The 20,734-nt window shown below is 37.8% G+C and overlaps 1 protein-coding gene and 2 long non-coding RNA genes across 3 annotated transcripts; all 3 read left to right on the top strand.

The window, feature by feature from the left end:
- The first annotated feature begins 3,934 nt into the window (after window positions 1-3,934).
- LOC131303960 (uncharacterized) lies at window positions 3,935-5,602 on the top strand. Its single transcript, XM_058331050.1, has 2 exons — window positions 3,935-4,462; window positions 4,615-5,602. Exons 1-2 carry the CDS (start codon window positions 3,949-3,951, stop codon window positions 4,686-4,688), a joined length of 588 nt encoding a protein of 195 aa, XP_058187033.1. The 5' UTR covers window positions 3,935-3,948; the 3' UTR covers window positions 4,689-5,602.
- A 12,864-nt stretch (window positions 5,603-18,466) lies between these two features.
- Window positions 18,467-19,035, top strand: LOC131303962 (uncharacterized). The gene is made up of 3 exons (XR_009192268.1): window positions 18,467-18,523; window positions 18,837-18,876; window positions 18,916-19,035. It is a non-coding gene; the product is annotated as an uncharacterized LOC131303962 (long non-coding RNA).
- A 388-nt stretch (window positions 19,036-19,423) lies between these two features.
- On the top strand, window positions 19,424-20,316 carry LOC131303963 (uncharacterized). Its single transcript, XR_009192269.1, has 4 exons — window positions 19,424-19,457; window positions 19,567-19,623; window positions 19,771-20,124; window positions 20,216-20,316. It is a non-coding gene; the product is annotated as an uncharacterized LOC131303963 (long non-coding RNA).
- The last annotated feature ends 418 nt before the right edge of the window (window positions 20,317-20,734 follow it).

Here is a 20,734-nt window from a genome sequence, read left to right as displayed (position 1 = left end):
AGAGAGACTTCATGTGCTCACAATGTATTTTCACTTCACGTTGAAAATGATCCTTTGACATTTGAGGAAGCAATGAAATCGCAAGACTTGGCTTTCTGGAAAGAGGCTATCCAAGATGAGATGGACTCTATCATGGGTAATAATACATGGGTTCTGGCGGATTTACCACCTGGTTCTAAGCCAATTGCTTGTAAATGGATTTTCAAGAAGAAAATGAAAATTGATGGAACTATTGATAAGTTCAAGGCCAGACTTGTAGCCAAAGGTTTTACCCAGAAAGAAGGTATTGATTACTTTGATACCTATGCACCGGTTGCTAGAATCTCAACAATTAGAGTTTTAATTTCTCTAGCTTCTATATACAAGTTTGAGATACACCAAATGGATGTCAAGACTGCATTCCTTAATGGTGAGTTAGATGAGGAAATCTATATGAAGCAACCAGAGGGGTTTGTTGTGCAAGGTTATGAGCACAAAGTTTGCAAGCTTATAAAGTCTCTTTACGGACTTAAGCAAGCACCTAAGCAATGGCATGAGAAGTTTGACAAAGTGATTGTGTCAAATGGTTTTACAATACACCAATCTGATAAGTGCGTGTATAGTAAATTTAATGGCAAACGAGGAGTCATTATCTGTTTGTACGTAGATGATATGCTCATTTTTGGTACAGACCAAAAGAGCATTCAGAGTACAAAAGATTTTCTTTCTGCTAACTTTAGTATGAAAGATATGGGTATTGCTGATGTAATATTGAGTATAAGAATTAAAAGAAGTGGTGGTCACTTGATTCTATCCCAGAAACATTACATTGAGAAGATTTTAAAGAAGTTTAATTACTTTGAAAGCAAACCGGTGTCTACTCCATATGACTCTCAATCACCATTGGATCTTAATGAGGGGAGAGCTGTGTCACAACTAGAGTATTCTAGAGTGATTGGCAGCTTGATGTATGCCATGACAAGTACAAGACCGGACATTGCATATGCGGTGGGGAGACTTAGTAGGTATACTAATAATCCTGGGCATGTGCATTGGCATGCAGTATATAGAGTACTGCGGTACCTCAAAGGGACTATAGATTATGGAATAGTCTATAGTGGATATCCTTCGGTTCTAAAAGGATACACTGATGCTAGTTGGATTACTGAGCGGAATGATCACTCGTCAACGAGTGGTTGGGTGTTTACACTTGGTGGAGGGTCAATCTCCTGGGGATCTAAGAAGCAAACGTTGATAACAGACTCAACCATGGCAGCCGAGTTTGTAGCATTAGCTTCTGGTAGTAAGGAGGCAGAATGGCTGAGAAATCTGTTGCTGGAAATTCCAGTGTGGCCTAAGCCTATGCCACCTGTATCGCTGCATTGTGATAGTCAAGCTACGTTGTCGCGAGCGTATAACCAAGTGTATAATGGAAAGTCCAGGCATATTGGACTAAGGCATAGCTATGTGAGACAATTGATTGTTGATGGGGTGATAACCATTGATTTTGTTAAGTCAAGTCAAAACTTGGCAGATCCTTTTACGAAAGGCCTTACAAGGGATTTGGTGTTGAAAACATCAAAGGGAATGGGACTTTTGCCCAATTAGCTTAATCACTCCTGGTGGAAACTCAACTCAACCGGTTGATACTCTCAATCTCTTGAGTTCAATGAGAAACTACACCATATGTCGTGATTGAAAACACTTGAAAGCTATTTTACACATTCCAAGGTAAAGTGTTTTGTACCTATAATGTGAATACAAAGGAGGTTGAACTACTTAGTTCTTAATAGATTGTTTTGTGCTAATATTATAGGAGCACGGATAGCGATCTACCTATGTGAATGTGGAAGTGGTGCCGCTTCCTATAGGTCACAGGGGCTAGACCTTAGAGCGTTCATGAAATCAAGATAAAATACCCAAGGCCAGTTCACGGGTCAACCGATTAGGATATCTGCATTATTTGGAGGATTATGTGTGAGACACGTCCGGTTGGTCGACAGAGGACAACTAGTTCAAAGACACGTCTACTATGCTGCCCTGACCAGCTTTGATATGTTTTCACTAAGTGAATAGTTGAAGTCGCAAGACACTATTTATGTATGCATAAACCTTGTAATAAGAACTGAGAATATTTCATCTGTATTTCGAAAATGGTGGGGGATTGTTAGAGATTTTCAAAATAAAAGAGTTGTCGTTTTTGGTTTTGTAAATTTCATTTGTTTCCTTAGAATGCTTGTTTTCCTCTTTGTGAGCTTTGTCCCACATTGGTAAGCTGAGAGATGTTGGAGTGGTATATATTAGGAAACATTTCTAATATAAGTAACTAATGATCTAGTGTGGTACAGCCCTTTGGTGCTTCGCACCATACCGGCAAAGCCGGTACACACTCACACACGCGCGCGCGCGCGGCGTGGGCAGTATGGCGTGGGTGTCAAGCAATCACATTAGTTAGTTAGGTAGTTAAATTTCCAAGTATACTTAGCTGTTAGTTAATCTTGTTTAGCGGTTAGTTAATCGAGTTTTGTGTAATTAGTTGGCTACAATTTGCAGAGTATAATTAGTTTTGTAACAGATTCTGTTAGAGAGAGAGTGCTGGGTATAAAGCACGATCTCAGTCCTGTAATCAGTTCAAGGAAAAGAAATAAACATCAATATGTTTCTCTCTCTTGATTCTCTCTCTGTATTCTTGTTTTTCCATATGGTATCAAAGCCATTACAGAGACGAAAGTCCTTCGATTCAAACACTGATCTTTGATACAACAGCGAAATTAGGTCATCATTCCTTCGATCAAAACACAGTTCTTTGATACAACAGCGAAATTAGGTCATCATTCTCATTCTTCGACGAGATTAGGTCATTGTTATCTTCTCAATCTTGTTCGTTTCCACATTCAGCAAATTAGGTCATCGATCTTATCGATTATGACATCAAATTCAACTATTGCAATGTCGACCACAACCACGGCTGTTACGTTACCTCCGGCGCTTGCCTTTCTCGTTTCAAATTGGCACTCTCTGGTCAACATCAAGTTGGATAGCACCAACTATTTACTCTGGAGAATTCAGGTTGAGAATGTTGTCGAAGCAAATGGATTTCTTGGTTATCTTGATGGTACGGTTGAAATTCCAGCCACACATGTTCGTGATACTCAAGGTGAACTTACTCTGAATACTACCTTTTCTCTATGGCGTTTGATAGATTCACAAATTCGGTCTTGTTTAACTGCTTCTCTCTCCCAAGCCACACTTCCCTATGTTCTAGGGTTACGCACTGCGCATCATGTTTGGGAATCTTTATCAAATCGCTATAATACCTTATCAGAAACTCATGTTCAAGAGCTTAGGGATCAGCTGTATAATCTGACCAAAACATCTACTATTGATGTCTATATTGATAATATCAAGGAAATCGCACAAAAATTGGCTGCAGCAGGTAGTCCAATTGAAGATGATGAACTTGTTTTTCGTGCTTTACATGGCTTACCTAAGGTGTTTAATGGTCTTAGAACTGCTGTACGGGCTGTACGCACCAGAGGTCATAATGTGAGTTTTGATGAACTTGCGGTAATGATGAAAAGTGAAAATCAACAGTTAAGTAGAGAAACTGCTGAGATAGAGGTGCACAATACCGTTTTGGTTGCTGCTCATGGAAATCCAACATCATCTCATAATGACACAGGCATTCTTTCCTCTGTGCCCTTGGTTAACCCTGTTTCTCAATCTCATATTGGTGCATCACAGTCTCAGGGGGTTAATTTTAACCAATTTCCATCTCCGACTCAGGGTGTTGGTTTTAATCAGTTTCTACCAAACTCTCACCAACCGTTTCCTCAGCAATTTAGACATTTTCCAAGAGGTAGAGGGAGTAGAGGACCTTATTATCCCAAAGGACCTTGTGATATATGTGGCAGAACAAATCACTCCACTAATTACTGTTATTATAGACCACACAATGGGTTTACTGGTATGTCAAGTTCTCAGTGGAGGGGTTATCAAGATCCCTATCAGTTCTCTCCATGGATACCTTCTATGCTTGCTGGTTCTGGTTCCTATCAGTTTCATGCACCTCCTTATTCTCCTTTTTCATCATCATCACCGAGATTTCCTCAGCATTTCACCGGACAGACCAGACCTAATGGGGGATTCAGACCTCCTCCTACTCATTCAGTGCACCCAATGCAACCTGTTCAAACTGCTTTTGCTGGTTTTACTGGTGGTTATGAGTTGCCTTCTGGTTCTACTGGTTTCTATGGAAATCCTCGCATCTCACAACCGTCTACTGCCTTCTATGGTTTAGATTCTTCTTCTGCATCTGTTTACAATGATGATTCAGTCTCACAACCTTGGTATTTTGATAGTGGGGCCACAAATCATATTACTAACAATATGCAGCACCTCAATTTGGGTCATTCTCCTTCCTCAGCTCTGAATGAAGGTGTCATGGTTGGTAATGGGAATACACTGCAGGTCACTCACACTGGTAAGGGTTTACTTCCAACACCTCATACTACTTTTCAGCTTTCTCACATTCTTCGTACTCCACATATAACTCACAATCTTTTGTCTGTTCATCAATTTGCTAAAGACAATCATTGTCTGCTTACATTTGATTCCAATGGTCTTGTTATCCAGGACAAGCACACTCTTCAAGTTCTGTACAGAGGCCCATGTCACAAGGGTTTATACCCCATTCTGAGCCAATATAGGTCAGTGTCATCCAATTCTAGTCCACTTTCTACTTCAGACACTGGTGTTGTTCCTGCTTTCCTTAGTAAATCTACTTCCTCTGAGCTTTGGCACAGAAGACTAGGGCATCCTAGTACTCCTTTGTTTGTTTCCTTAATAAAACAATTCAGTTTACCTGTTGACAGAGTTGTTTCTTTTGACTGTAATAGTTGTCACATGGCTAAAAGTCACAAACTTCAGTTTTCTATCTCTGAAACTCACACTACAGCACCTTTTCAGTTAGTACACATGGATGTATGGGGACCATCCCCTGTGGCTTCTAATAAAGGTTTCAAGTACTATCTTCTTGTCATAGATGATTTCTCAAGATTTTCTTGGCTGTTCCCTATGCATTATAAATCCGAAGTTAAGTTCAAGATTTCGGATTTCAAGGCTTATGTTCAGAACCAATTTGGTACTTCTATTAAGATTGTTAGAAGTGACAATGGAGGAGAATTTGTTAACCACTTTCTTCTTCATTTATTTCTTTCCACTGGTGTCATTCATCAGACAACTTGCCCTCATACACCAGAACAGAATGGTGTTGTTGAAAGGAAACATCGGCATTTGATTGAAACCACTATCACTCTCTTACTTCAAGCTAGTTTACCTGTTACCTTTTGGCTTGAAGCTTTAATCACTGCGGTTTACTTAGCCAATCGTTTACCCCATTCTTCTTTGCACTATCAAGTTCCTTATGTTCGTCTGTATAACACCACACCCAATTACTACAATCTTAAACCCTTTGGTTGTTGTTGCTATCCTTGGCTTAAACCATATACAAGTCACAAGTTACTTCCTAAATCCACACCATGTGTATTCTTAGGCTACTGTGATAACACTAAGGGTTTCAGATGTTATGATCCTCAAACCACAAAGGTATACACTTCTAGGCATGTGCAATTTCTTGAAAATATTTTTCCTTATCCCAGTCTTGTCTCTTCTAAATCTGACTCATCTTCTGTTGATTCTTCCTTTATTGTTCCTGTAACCTCATTTGATGATCTTCTTATCTCTGTGCCTGTATCTGTTTCACCATCTCATTCCACTTCAGTTTCTATCCCTACTCCTCTTGTTGATCCTAGAACTTCTATTCCTTCTAGCACTCCTATTATTTCTGCTTCTTCTCCTTTAGCTCCTCTTATATCTCCTGTTTCTCCTTCTGAACTTGTTCCATTTTCTACTTCTGTTGATCATTCTTCTAATAGTTCCCATTCTTCTTCTTCTTCTTCTTCTTCTTCCTCCTCTGAGGTTTCGTGCACAGAACACACCCTTTTTCCTTCTAATCAGCATCCTATGGCCACTAGAGCTAAGCATGGGATAGTTAAACCTAAAACTATTGTGAGTTTGACTGCTGTCACTTCTTCTGTTCCCACCCCTAACACTGAACCTACACACTATTCAGAGGCTGTTAAACATTTTGTGTGGCAAGCTGCCATGGCTGAAGAATATCAGGCCTTGGTTAAACAAGGCACCTGGTCTCTTGTTCCACCACCTCTAGGGGCAAATATCATAGGTTGCCAATGGATTTACAAAATTAAGCATAATTCTGATGGCAGTGTGGCACGATATAAGGCACGACTTGTTGCCAATGGAAATCAACAGGAAGAGGGTTTAGACTTCACTGAAACATTTAGTCCAGTCATTAAACAACCAACTATCAGGGTTGTTCTTAGTCTTGCTGTTCATTATGATTGGGCAATTAGACAGCTTGATGTATCCAACGCTTTTCTCCATGGAGTTGTTGAAGAAGAGGTGTATATGAAACAACCTCTTGGCTACAAGAGTGTGTCTCATCCTTACCATGTTTGTAAGTTGCACAAAGCTCTATATGGTCTGAGACAAGCTCCAAGGGCTTGGTTTTCTCTATTTTCCAGTTTTCTTATTCAACATGGATTTATCAATAGCAAGGCAGATCCTTCTCTCTTTTCTCTCAAGACAGATCAAGGCCTTACTTTAGTGCTTGTGTATGTTGATGATATTCTCATCACTGGTAGTAACACGTCTTACATTAACGAGCTTATCAAGATTCTCAGTTCCAGGTTTGTGATGAAGGATCTTGGCACTCTTAGCTATTTTCTGGGTCTCGAAGTTCTGAGACATGGTAAGAACATTATTCTTTCTCAAAGCAAATATGCTACTGATCTACTTGTTAAAGCTGGAATGCATGAATGCAAACCTAGTCCTTCACCATCTTCTACCAAACCTGCTCTCTTAGATCCTGATCCTTATTTTGAGAATCCACATTGGTACAGAACAGTGGTTGGTTCTCTTCAGTATCTTACCTTAACTAAACCTGAGATTTCTTTTGCTGTCAACCTTGCTTGTCAACATATGCATGCCCCAAGACAGAGTAACTATGTAGCTGTAAAACGTATTCTGAGGTATATCAAGGGCAGCATACACCAGGGTCTCCACTTTATGCCTGGTCCTTTAACTTTAACAGGATTTAGTGATGCAGATTGGGCAGGGGATCATGTAGACCGAAGGTCTACAACAGGTTTTTGTCTATTTCTAGGCTCAAATTTGGTGTCCTGGTGTGCTAAGAAGCAACCCACAGTGGCACGATCATCCACAGAAGCCGAATACAGAGCCCTGGCTCAGACAGTTGCTGATGTAACTTGGGTACAACAATTACTTCTTGATCTTCATGTTCTCCCAACTTTGCCTCATTTGATTTGGTGCGACAATCAGTCTGCTATTGCACTGGCCTCTAACCCTATTTTCCATGCAAGAACCAAGCATGTCGAGGTTGACTATCATTTCATCCGAGAGAAAGTTCTGAGTAAACACATTTCAGTGCATCATATTGGTACTTTGGCTCAAATCGCTGACATTTTTACTAAATCTCTATCTGTGGAAAGGTTTCAGTTCTTGAAGGCCAAACTCATGGTCCAGCCAACTCCCATGAGTTTGCAGGGGGCTGTCAAGCAATCACATTAGTTAGTTAGGTAGTTAAATTTCCAAGTATACTTAGCTGTTAGTTAATCTTGTTTAGCGGTTAGTTAATCGAGTTTTGTGTAATTAGTTGGCTACAATTTGCAGAGTATAATTAGTTTTGTAATAGATTCTGTTAGAGAGAGAGTGCTGGGTATAAAGCACGATCTCGGTCCTGTAATCAGTTCAAGGAAAAGAAATAAACATCAATATGTTTCTCTCTCTTGATTCTCTCTCTGTATTCTTGTTTTTCCATAGTGGGCTGTGATGCATTGTGGCGCTTTAGAGGCGCACTTTGCACTTAGCGCTAGGCGCCTTATTGGCGCCATTTCTTATTGCGAGTTGACAGTAAGGTGGGGCTGACGTGGATGACACGCGTCACACGCGTGGCAAGTGAGTCACATGGAGCGGTTCCGATCGGGTGCAACTCGAGACTATGGGTGCGTTGGTTCGTAGAGTTACGATCTTAGCCGTCGACCGCGAATGGGCTCGATCCAACGGATTGGATCAAATCAGATTGGGTGTGAGTGAAACAGCACACCAGTTCGGTGTGACTGGGTGTGACTGATCGATCTGGACCATAGGATCTGATCCAACGGTCAGATTAGATCGGGTGCATACCCATTCTCAATGGGTGCGTAGTGGCCTATAAATAGACCACTACTTAGCAGAATCCAGTGCTCATAATATACACACATAATCCGAATTTCTCCCACATCTCTTTCTATATTTTCTAGCATTCATTCTGCGTTCTGTTTTGCTGCAGAAAATAGAAAACAGTGGTTCTCGGTTCTTGTATTCGTTCAAGCAGATATTCTGTCCGTTTCGTTAGTGCAAACAAAAACGGAAAGAAGTTCAAGTTCGGGCTTCGATTTATTTTGAAGGCAGGTTTGCTGTAACCCTTTGCATACCGAAATTGGTGGGGGCAAATACTGTCTTTAGGAAAGCGACATAGTCGTGACTCGAAGTGTATTTCAGCATTTGTGGAGGTTTCGCCAACAGTACAGAATTGCAGCAGCCAATTTTTCCAACAGAGTGTACCCACAACGTCTTTCAATTAATAGCAGTATCAAACATTCCTTCGCAAAATCATAGCTCTAGCAACTCACGGGAAGAACGACACACCATAACCTCGCTTTAATAAAAAGAAGGAAAGAGGATAACCGAGTTAAGCAAAAGAAAAAGACAAGACGAGCACCCCTTTACTCCTTTAAAGAATAACCATTATCGCTGCGGTAGCCTCGCCCTTACACTCAATGACAAAAGCTTACTCCAACTACCACTATTCTATTCGAACGTATCAGCAAGTATTAATCAAATGGATAGTTAGCGTCGACCTACTCTTGCATTAAAGATCTCGAAGAAAGATGAGGAAGCTGCTTCGCTACCGTTCCTAGAGCCCAGAACTGCTTCTGGAACTAAAGTCAGGACCTCGACCCGCCTACTCGGGTCTTATATGGATATGCAGGAAATGACTTATCCTAGCTACCTATTACCTTACAACATGTTGTGGCCTATCATGTGCAGTCATTCTTATCGGTACCGCACTCCTAGGACATGAATTCTATGTCTTGACGACTTACGGAAGTCATTAAAAAATAAGAAATTACACTAGTGGGGGTGCCTTATAAGATGTTTTACCATGCTTTCCATACCGAATGAGTTGTTAGGTGAGGGCCGAGAGGACGAGATTCAATATCTTCTTCGTATGGACGAACTATACCAGAAAACGAAGCGGGGATAGAGAGATAATGGGAATCCATCTACAGTTCTACACTTACTGCCGACCCATAGAGTACCTTTAACATCAGCGTTATGCAATTTTAGAGTTCGCATAAAATCCTACACAAGCTTCCTTACAATAATGCACAAATTTGGACCATCTTTGGTACTGAGCAACTCATCAGAGCACAAGGGAAGTAATATAAAACCTTGGTATTGCAACTATATAGGAGAAACTGCTCGGTTAGTATAGACTCGTATATAGCAATATTTTGAAATCCGAAAACTGGAGCGAACTGGTAAAGGGATCGGGCGGTTAGCTCTTCAAAGAAAATGTCGACGAAATGCAGAGCTACGTACACCTAGGCATATGTGCGTAAAGATGCTAACTTTATACTGAGAGAGAGACGCATATGCTACGTACTAATCTTTTGATATGGAGATCAGAGGGGAAAGAGAGAGACAGAGACTGAGAGTAACCGGACGGTTCTTTACCAATCGACGGTCCGGTCGAGCCGGGTTTCAAAACACTGTTATATATATTAGCTCTTCAAAGAAAATGTTGACGAAATGCAATTAAAGATGCAATCTTTCAAGAAAATGTTCGTAAACATCCACAAGAAAATGTTTGTTTGTACATATATATACTGTGAGAGAGACGCATACCGACATCTTTCTTTCGCTATGGAGCTAGAGTTAGAGAAGGAGAGAGAGAGAGAGAGAGAGAGTTGTATAATGAGTGAGAGAGAGAGAAGCAGCTATGGAGAGAGCTATGGGGAGAGGGACGGAGGGAGTGAGGGAGTGACTGAGAGTAAGGTGGTTTTATGCAGGGTCATGGAGCTAGGCAGGGCGATAGTGAGGATCGTTTACCTACGGACATAATGCGAGTGTATTCACGAACGCAGACCGTTGATCTAATCATTAAAAAAAATCGGACGATTCATCTGCTAATGGACACCAACAGTAGTGATGATCCATGGTCCTGGAGCATAAAAAGGAACATATCATTTGCAATTCGATTTGGACAAATTTGGTCCAATTTTTTCAATTTGGTCCTTCGTCTATTGTCCACGTTGCCATTTTCAGGGGTAAGGTAGATCGATCTATTTGCTGTTTTTTAAGAAATTCAATGCTTTGTTTGTATTGGAATTTTAAATTTTTTTTGAAAAATAGTAGGGGTAATAAGTGGAGAGAGATAGAGAAAGAAATGTTAAAAATAGAAGGAATCTAGAGAAAAAAAATTTAAATTTTTTTTTGAAATTACAAAAAGAACAAAGCATTGATTTTCTACGGCTCTTCAATTGATGTACATACTCTCTTCTTTCTTTTTTTTTTGGTCTTTTAGCAGGTGAATTTATGAAACTGTTGTTATAATTTGTAAAAAAAAAATCAATTAAGGTATTGTACAAATCAATTTCCTTTTGTAAATATTACTTTAACGAGTTGTCCGACCTTAACTGGTTATCTAAGTTTTGATTAGTTATGGTGGGTTTCGATTGAAAAGTTAGTAACTTATTTTTTTGTATTTATTTGATTTTTTTTTTTGTATTTGTTTGTTTTGCTTCAAACTTTTGTGAGTTATTATTTCTTCCTCTAAGTAAAAAAAAAAAATTGATCGAAACTCATAATTTTTTGAATAAAGAAAAAAATAAGTCAAAAAAGACAAAAAAAAAAATACTTACTTTTGTCTTTTTTTAAAAAATTATGAGTTTTGTTCAAAATTTTATATTTTTTAAATTTCTCTCAACGAGACTAATCAATAAGTAACAAAAGTTTGAAGCCAAAACCAATAAATGCAAAAAAAAATTTATACTATTTGACTTTAAAGCCAAATCCACTTATCCACCCATTAGACTTTCAAAAAAGAGTTAATATTTTGTTTGTTTATTGCTAATCCTAAAAGGGTTTAATTAATTGATTGGGTAAATTTCACTGACCTCCCCTGAGGTTTCTAAAATCTCAGTAACCTCCCTTGCTTTTGCTGACATTACCAAAAATCCCCCTTTCCGTTAATTTAACCTTAAATGGCGTTAACTATTGTGACAAAATGACATATATGCCCTCTACTTGTATTTCCATTTGCCCTCTACTGAATAATTCTTCCCCTTTGCAAAGAAATCCAACGGAAATTGCCGATTTGGATGCTGGCATAAGCAAAAAACATAATGGGAGAGAAATAATTAAACCTCACTTGGTGGGTTTGGATTAAAAAATTAAGAGTGACTTTTTTTTTTTTGTCTTTATTAAAAAAAAACACATTTATTAGTTTTGCTTCAAAATTTTGACTTATTGTTTTGTCTCGACGAGAGGAATCAAAAATTGATCGGAAGTCTTAATTTTTCTAAGAAAGAAAAAAAGTAAGTCAAAAATACAGTTTTTTTGACTCTTTTTTTTTTTTTGTCTTTTTAAAGAAAATTATGAGTTGCGATTAAAAGTTTATACTTTTTTTAATCTTTTCGCCAAGACGAATCAATAAGTCACAAAAAAATTGACGCAAAACTAAATGTAAAAAATTATTTGAATTGAGAAAAAAAAAAGTTACTCCCGACTTTTTAATCCAATTGTGCTCTTATTCTGCATACGCAATTACTACTCAAATAAAATAAATATAAACACATTTTTATATAAATCGGGCGAATTATTCTTTTTCGGCGAATGGAGTGAGCAACATGCGAAATTAGTAAAATAAGGATAAAAATTGGTTGCGCTACGGCAAAATTGGGTGCGGTGGTTTTGGGCAATTTTTACGATGGGGCATTGGGTGGTGATAAGGTGATGGAAGAGGTTTCTGGAGGTTTACAATTTATGCTGGGTTAGAGGTTTTGAGAGCTCATTGTCTATATTGAACAAGAAAAATGGATAGATTTGCTCAATACAACAAGTTCATATTCTAGAATTTCTTATTTAAGACATTTTAGATTTTTTTAAATAACTAAGGTGTTCGGGCTAACTTAAGCGCGCCTCGAATAATTCTAGGGGCCGAATCCTACTGCCCATTTGCAGGGAGCCCAACTAAAGGTAGAAATGGGTGGTCCAAAAATAGTTGATTACACTTGAGAGATTTCAAACTTGAGACTCTAGAAAGGAGCAAACTCCTAAGTCTCAAATCTTGACCACCAGACTAACTCTTTGGGGTTTAAAACATTTTAGTTTTGTGTTCAATTTTTTTAGATTATTAATTTATATCAAGCAAAGAAATAAAAAAAATTAAAAATAGGAACTAAAATTGAAAGAATTAGAATAACAAAACATAATTCTACTAAAAAATATTTTGTTTTGTCTATGTCCTTAGTCAACTTTTAAAAGTCTGTCAAAAAAAAAAACTTTTAAAAGGTTTTGATCATAATTTTTTACATTTTATGTTTCTCTTGTTGAAATGAATAAAAAATCCATCCAAAATTGACGCAAAACTACTAAGGCAAAAAAATATTTGAACAAAGACCCAAAAAAATCCAAAGAATTATCATGCCAAACCACACCTTAGTTTATTTTACAAAGTAACTAAAGAATTTGTTATTTTTCTTTTTTGAGCTTATTGAGCTTATTAATAGAGTCATTATTATAAATATTTTCAATTAAATATTTGCATTTGAAATAGAATAATTGATAGGATCATATGCTTTCTATCTAATATCCAAAATAAGTGGGCTTCATTGCGGCAAAATTAGAATTTGAATTGTAATATGGGTAGAAGAACACATGGATTTAGAAGATTTAGAGAGGTTAAAGGGCATTTTTGGCAGTTCAAAGCACATAATATGACATCATCAGCAACTTTTGTTAGCATATGTAACGGCTGGTAACAGAAGGGGGACTTTTGGTAATGTCAGCAAACGTAAGGGAGGTTACTGAGATTTCAGAAACCTCAGGGGAGGTTTCTGTTTGTGTCAGAAACCTCAGGGGAGGTCAGTGAAATTTTTTCTTACTTGTGTCTGAAATCTTCCAATTTTTTGCAGGTCGCCAAGTTTCATATCATGTTATGTTGATGTTGAGTTTTAGGGTAATCGTAACAGGGAGAAAATCTAATCTATTAGAGTTAATTTCATTCAATGTAAAATATATATATACAAACTATATAATAATTGCACTACGGTCTTAAATACTTAAACTAATTACATGATAAGATACATAATTACACTAGATACAAATAGATCCATCGTCTAACACTAACACTATGCTTCGTATATCAATTGGCTACTTTTTGGTTCCTTGATTGAGGTTTGAGAGAAGAAAACTGAAGGCGAATCAGAAATAGGGAAGTCGAGGTTCATTGAACGGGTGGTGGTTTTTACTTCAGTTGGTGTGCATTTTTTTCTCGAACAATGTGTTTTTTATTTTTGATCGGCGAAAGTTAGTATTGTTGGAATAGTTAGATTAACACCTCGGAGAACGAGTTGAACTCTTGACCTCCTTTCTCTCTCTCGAACAATGTTACAATAGTTTTTTTCCCTTTGAACAACAATGGATTTCTGTTTACTGAATTTCATTTCTACATTTATTCTATGGAGCTGTTGTGGTATCTTTTGCAGTTATGGAACTGCTGTGATATATATTTTCTCCTTTTATGTCATTACTTGGGGTAAAATTAGATAATTTCATCTTGGTGTAGTTTAAAGGAGGCCGAGGTTTGTTCTGAACAGATTCATGGGCTGCTACAATGCCACTAAATACGTTTATAACCATTCTACTTGCTTCTATTTTCTTGTGGATGAAAGGAGGGATTGAGGCTTGAGAGAAGAAAACCTAGGGGAAATTTAGAAGTTGGAAAATGGGTACAATTTCTTCAATATAAAGAGTAGACAGTACAAGACCTTGATTAAAATAGATTGTGGAGGGCGATGTGATAGGGAAGAAAGAAGAAGCATATATAACTTTTTGTTTTCTTTTCTGGTTGGCTTAAGAAAATAAGACGACTACTTCTACCTTGCAGAACAAACTATTGTTTGTAACTTTATCCTTTAAGTTTACCAGCTTTTCTCCATTTAACTCTTGCCCACAGACTCAGCTACATGACACATTTCTAAACTTAGCCTAAGCATGTTGCATTTATGTCAAAAAGTGAAGTTTGAGCACGAAGACAGGTCCTCAGCAATTATTTATTTGCATGTATGGGATATTACGTAATATTTTGCGTTTTGATACATCTTCTATTGAAATGTACTTCCAATCATATGTGATTAAGTACAGATATAGAGTTTCTATATCTCATCCATGTGAAAGTTTTGAAAGTCCAACCATTGTGGTGATATATACTTTTTTCAAATATGATCGTGATTAGAGAATCCCGAGTGTCTAAGCAGGGTATGGGGGTTGGATACATGTCGCACATCCTCACCCAAGATCCGTTGTCTGTTATGCATACTTGCATACATAAGAAGAGTCCATAAAAGATATCACAGGGATACTTAACAGATGTTTCTAACGGTTAAAATCTTAGCATTAGTGGCATATGATTCTGGAATTGGTGTTGGAATCCTTAGGTGGAGGAGAACCCACAGCTGAATTCAATGCAAACACTTGCTAATCTTAATGATGCATGTTATACATTGGCTGTCAATGAATTTAGAAACCTGTTGATTGAACCAACAAATAACAAAACGTCTAGCACTTGTAGCTTGTAGCCTTGCACGTTACTCAAGTCATTAACTCAATATTAGATGATGCTTCTTATTACGAATTTCAAAATTAAAACGAATACCTTGTTCATTACTCAAGTCATAAACTCAATATTAGCCGATGCATCCTTTTAAGAATTGAGCATTGTAAAGTTAAAAGAAATACCAATTGCAGGGTGGATGATTTGATGATGGCGAGCTAACCAGACCTCATCCGGATCACGGAGTGTAGGTGGACTCCTGCAACTGTGGTATGGGTTAACCTCAATTTCCATTATGGTTGTAGTCTGAGAAGCATGGGTAGGGGAATTGGTTTTGTTCATAAGGGGTTTTATTAGTATGTTGCTCAGCTAAGATTCAAACTTCTTCATTTGAAATAGAATATTTGTAACAGAATGTTTGTTGTTGGGAAACTGTGCTTTCTTTTTTAAGCTATCAGTCAATTATACTCTACGATGTAGTAGGCATGAGCAATAACTACTTACCCAAAAAAGGCATGAGCAATTATTATTATTATTATGATTGTAAGATTAGTTCCTTATGATTAGTAACACTTGAGTAGAAGCTTGACGTTACGACTAGAGATATTGATTTGCTTTGTGCGCAGTCTAGGTCTTAGGATTTTGTTTTTGGGATACATGCTGGTAATGGAGCTGTGCATAAGGTGGCTTAGGCTAGGACTACTTGGGATGGATGTTTGGTTTGAGTTTCTAGGTTGAACTACTTGTAGATGGAGTGTTATTGTAGTAACTCTTTCGGTTTCCTTGGCAATATAACCCTAGCGGTTCGGAGGTTTTTTTTGGCTAACTATAAGGATGGTATTCATTAAAACATAATGCACTATTATGGCTTTTCTAATTCCAAGACATTTCTCATGTGCAGACTTAAAGGGAATCATGCTCAAGCCATTGTTGGTATGCCAACCAAGAGTTTGAAGTGCAATGGTGATCTGGAAGTGGAAGTGATAATTGATGTATGGAATCTGTCTCACTTATGCTATTTCCAAATGTGATTCTTATCTTTTCCCCTTGTGCTTATGAGAAAGAGGGAGGCTAACTTGGTGGCCAAACATCCCATGAATTTGGAGGATCCAAATCTTGTCTGTCGAAAATTTTTTAACTACGGAAATAGCAGACCCCTTACTTTCAAAAAAATCTAGGAACTCAATAGCATTATGCTGTAGAACCATTCCAAAAGGGGAAAAAAGGGAAGGCCTAAAGTGGCATTTTAGTTTTCTACACTCCAAATATAATAATGTATGGCAAATTTTTCACGTGCAAAGCACGTGCAGCTTTACAAGTCTATGTAAATGCTTTAAAATACGGGGAATGGATCGATCTGCATCTTGGTTTATGAGATTCCAAAGGAATCATAGGTAAAGTTTGTAATTCTTTATGAACTTTTTAAACACACTCGCACATGCCATTTGTTGAAAGGCATAGCATTTATTTATGTATGTAATTCTCTTTGTTTATGTTGAATAGTTATAGGAAACAATTCATTTAGCCAAGAAACTGAAGGTCTAGGGCATTGATCAGTAATTCTTAATACCAAGTTGGTTGGTATTGTTTTCCCTAGGCCACAACAAGGGATTTAGGTTTGTGATGGCCCTGTGTGCAGTCTATACTACTTATCAAAAAAAAAATGTATCCAGTCTAAACTCTCTCTTGTTTGCCAGTTTAATTTGCTGTGTTTTGGTGACTTCCCTTCAGCGTAGAAATTCAACAGCTAATCTTTTTGCCTCTCTCTTTAGCTTCACACTCAATTTTGGTTCTTAATAGAAATACAAGGATGGGGGGATCTTTATTCTTCAGTTTTTCTTTGAATCTTTTTAGGCATCAAAGATCTAATTTGTTTGAGTAATCTTGCATTTCCTTCGTCATCTGAAACTGAATAGTTTGCCACCGTTTTGTTTCAATCCGTGTGACTGGTGCAGGTCATTGATGGTGTTCATCGTTGAAGGCTCAGTCTTACAAGGTAGATCTTGTTATAGAATCACAGTCTTGATATACTTTTGGTGAGATTTTAATACTATGTTCTTGTATATTATGAAATTGCTACAAAATGAGATGCATATGTGTGCTTTGTGGAACTGTATTCTGTCTGAAAACTAAAGAAAAGTACCTTTGCCGACTACATTTGCTGGAGTAATAACAAGAAAGGAGAAGGAACAAATCAATTGTCTAAAGCAAAGGGGTATGTCTTATATAGAATGTATATGACGGAGAGGTTTTACTTTCTGGAACATAGCAAAAAGGGGAAGGGTGTTGAAATGGGGATGGAGGAGGAAAAGCACATGAGCACTAAATGCGGGGATCAGGTAGGAGGAACTGACACACTCTATGCATTAGTATAATAAAACTTGTTTTCATATGATTAAATGTACTTACCAATGAAATATTAGTGGATATTGGTCCTGGTGGCCTATTGTAATATATATTCTTTGCAATAATAAACGAATATACATGGACAAATGAAAACTTTTTTGCAAGCAATCGACAAATGATAACAAAATATATATGAGTTCACATCTTTCGAACTAGTATTCTCTCTCCTCAACTTGGTAGGTTTCTATAGTCTGGCTGCTACAGAGTTTCTTTTGGGTTAGCAGCTGTTGTCATTTGAATTTAAGATCTACATGCTGCCCATTGAAGTTGTAACTGTGATACAATCTCAATGGGAGTACACAAGCATTGTGTACTGCGATTCTTCTAATTACATTGTTTTTATAAGCATATCTGTGCATGGATTGGTATTCGCCCTTCCCACCTCTCCAATATCATGCTTCTATCTTCATATATCTTTCATCTTTTTCTTCCTCCCTTTATTTCTCGAGGGAGTTTTTTCAGAAAGTTTTTGTTGTTAAAAATTGGTTTTCTCTCATTTTTCATGCTTGATCTTGGAGTTGATTTGAGTTAATTACGCCGAGTTGCCAGTTCACTGGTTCTGTCTCAATAGCACTATTTTAGGCGCCACGTGAAAGAACTAACCTTTCTGGCTGTTAGGGGGTTTGATTTTCTTTCTTTGATACTCTGATGCTAAGAGATATGAGATGTTCAAGCGGTCAGCAGGGAAGATTTAGGGATTACCCAGTTTGGGTTAGGGTTGAATAATCCCCAATGTAGAATAATCCATCATATTTAAACATGGGGTAGGACTCTTTGAACTTTGTCGATACGAGAGAGAGAGAGAGAGAGAGAGAGAGAGAGAGAGAGAGAGAGAGAGAGAGAGAGAGAGAGAGAGAGAGAGAGAGAGAGAGAGAGAGGTGCAGGATATAAGGATTGCATAATAAAACACTACGTACAAAATAAAAAATGAAAAAAGAAGACCAAAAAGATAAGATGTCGATTTTCCTTGCTTTGTACAGAGGAGGAAAGACGGTTCTCTACCTGGTGTTTGAGTACATGGACACTGATCTGAAGAAATACATCAAAAGCTTCCGTCAAACTGAAGAGAACCTTCCCATCAAAACAGTCAAGGTAATGGACTGTTTTATGAAGTACTTCTCATCTTTCTCAAGGAGTATGCAGTTGCTTATCAAGGTAGAAATATTTGTTTTGTTTTTTTGCAGAGCTTGATGTTAGAACTCTGCAAAGGCATTGCTTTCTGCCATGGTCATGGTGTGCTACACATGGTTATTTTTTAGCTAAAAGGAAGCGAAAATCAAATCTCGTTTGAGTGTCTTCTCTCGTCATGTATGGAGACTCAAAATGAGGTCTCCTTTTTGGAGACCCAAAAACTGGTGCTTGGTTGGAGTGCTTTCCATATCCACTTTGTAGTTATGGAGAGTGGACAAATCTCAAAATTCCAAACTTTGTCAGTGATGATGACTAACCACACATCGCTGTTTTGCAGTCCGGAGGAGGCATTCATGAATTCTCAGATTCTCAATTCGGTAGGTCGCTTGGAAACTTTCTAACTGATATTGATGCAGCTCGATGAGAAACTAAAACTTGCTTGCCTCCGGTCATGTCTTTGCATTGGGGAGTCTAGAGCCTTAGCAATGGCCAACATGGTTCTTGGGCTGAAGGAAATTCAAATTCGGGGAGAACCCGTAAAAATGTTAATTACTCCATTGACCTATTACACGTAAGTTTGTGGACTTTGACAACCTTGCTATGTTAGTTCTCTTCATATATAAGCCAACAGTGTATTGGTTTTTGCAGGCTTCAGATTTCAGAGAAAATAAAATACACATAGGCTGGTCCGGACAGTAGAATAGCGATGTGAGTTCGAGCAGAAAGGCCACCTTGGTATCTATCCATGGTTGGAGGTGGTTTTTATGTAAGTTTGCTTTATAGAGTAGTTTTAGGTGTCTGATGATTCTATAGTTTGGACTATGTTTCAGCTGCCTTAATAGTTAATACCACTGACTTTCCTTTCCCTTGTTTTCCAACTGTAGAAAGCATCTACTAGTAGTGCAGCTATGGTAACAGATATTTTGGTTATCTTGAAAAAGGGCAAATCCCTCCTAAGGTACTGTGCTGCAGATACATGTTTTAGTAGCTGATTTTAGGTTGTCTTTTTCTCTTGCTTCTGAAATTTTTGTTTCGATCAATTATTGATATTGCCCCACAATTTGCAGCATATATTACTTGTCAACTCAAAAATTTCTTTGAACGTCAAAGGGAGCAAATCTACGGTTTGTTTTCTAAAGAGAAACTATGCTACCTGATAATGCTGGATCCATGTTTTGTGTGAAGAGTTTGCCTATTAATTTTTTTGGTTGGATATCTTCTCCATGAGTCTGTTTAATAGGTCCCTAATATTGCGAATGGTTCTTGCTTAGATTGATATGGTGAGGGGAGGACTAAGATGCTATAGATTGAGAATGAATGACTCAGAGATTGAGGCAGAGATACATACTCTACGTGATGGAGGTTTATTGACGCGGGCAAGTATTTTTTATTAGATGGTACTTACTTTGTAGGTTAATGATCTGGTCTTGCATTGTGGTCACAAATCAGTAACATCGACGATTAGGTTTGGAATTTTTATTCAAAGCAGATTATTAAAGGTGCATAGAATTTTGACTGGTCACTTATTTTTGTTGCAGTTGGACGGAAATAGTCATGTGATATATGCAGATGAAGAAGCCGCTGGTAGTCTTCTTCTTATTGATGGAAGGACTTGTTTGCTTCAGGTAGTTATTAATGTCTTTCCTGAAGCTTGCTTATATGGCTATACATGTAGTTGGCTGAGAAATTTTATTTACTTATTTTTGTTGTACGCAGAATGATCATGATCCATCCAAGTTAGTGGCAGAGACTCCATGCAAGCTACTAAGGTATTTGGTCTCAGATGGTAGTCATGTTGAGGCTGACACACCCTATGCTTTGAAGATGTGTATGCCACTTCCGGAACTATTCGAATCAAAATGTCAAAGGTCAAGCAATGCAGGTACATCATGTCATACATTGGAAACATGGGCTGCTTGGTAAATCATGTCATACATTGGAAACATTTGCTGCTTGGTAAATCATGTCATACATTGGAAACATGGGCTGCTTGGTAAATCATGTCATACATTGGAAACATTTGCTGCTTGGTATCATGTCATACATTGGAAAGATGGGCTGCTTCACATCCCTTGACCCCACTGGATGTCATAAATCCTTTGAAATTTTGCATTTTACACGTTTGCTTATATAATTGACCCCGTTAAATGAAAAAGGTCGAAGCACTTACTATGGGGTAATTTTTCGGTAAAATTCATTTTGGTTAGAAAAGAAAAGAGTGACCTCTTATGTGGG

The sequence above is a fragment of the Rhododendron vialii genome, chromosome 10a (genome assembly GCF_030253575.1).
Source record: "Rhododendron vialii isolate Sample 1 chromosome 10a, ASM3025357v1".
Classification (NCBI taxonomy): Eukaryota; Viridiplantae; Streptophyta; class Magnoliopsida; order Ericales; family Ericaceae; genus Rhododendron; species Rhododendron vialii.
Note: the sequence above shows the minus strand (reverse complement) of the source record. Positions and strands in the feature narration are given on the sequence as shown.

What these genes read in the sequence shown, in the direction of transcription:
- LOC131303960 (XM_058331050.1), top strand. Translation starts at nt 3,949, where the DNA reads ATGTCAAGTTCTCAGTGGAGGGGTTATCAAGATCCCTATCAGTTCTCT. An exon ending in ACTGCAGGTCACTCACACTG is followed by an intron (nt 4,463 to 4,614) that starts GTAAGGGTTTAC and finishes CTTGTTATCCAG; the next exon opens with GACAAGCACACTCTTCAAGT.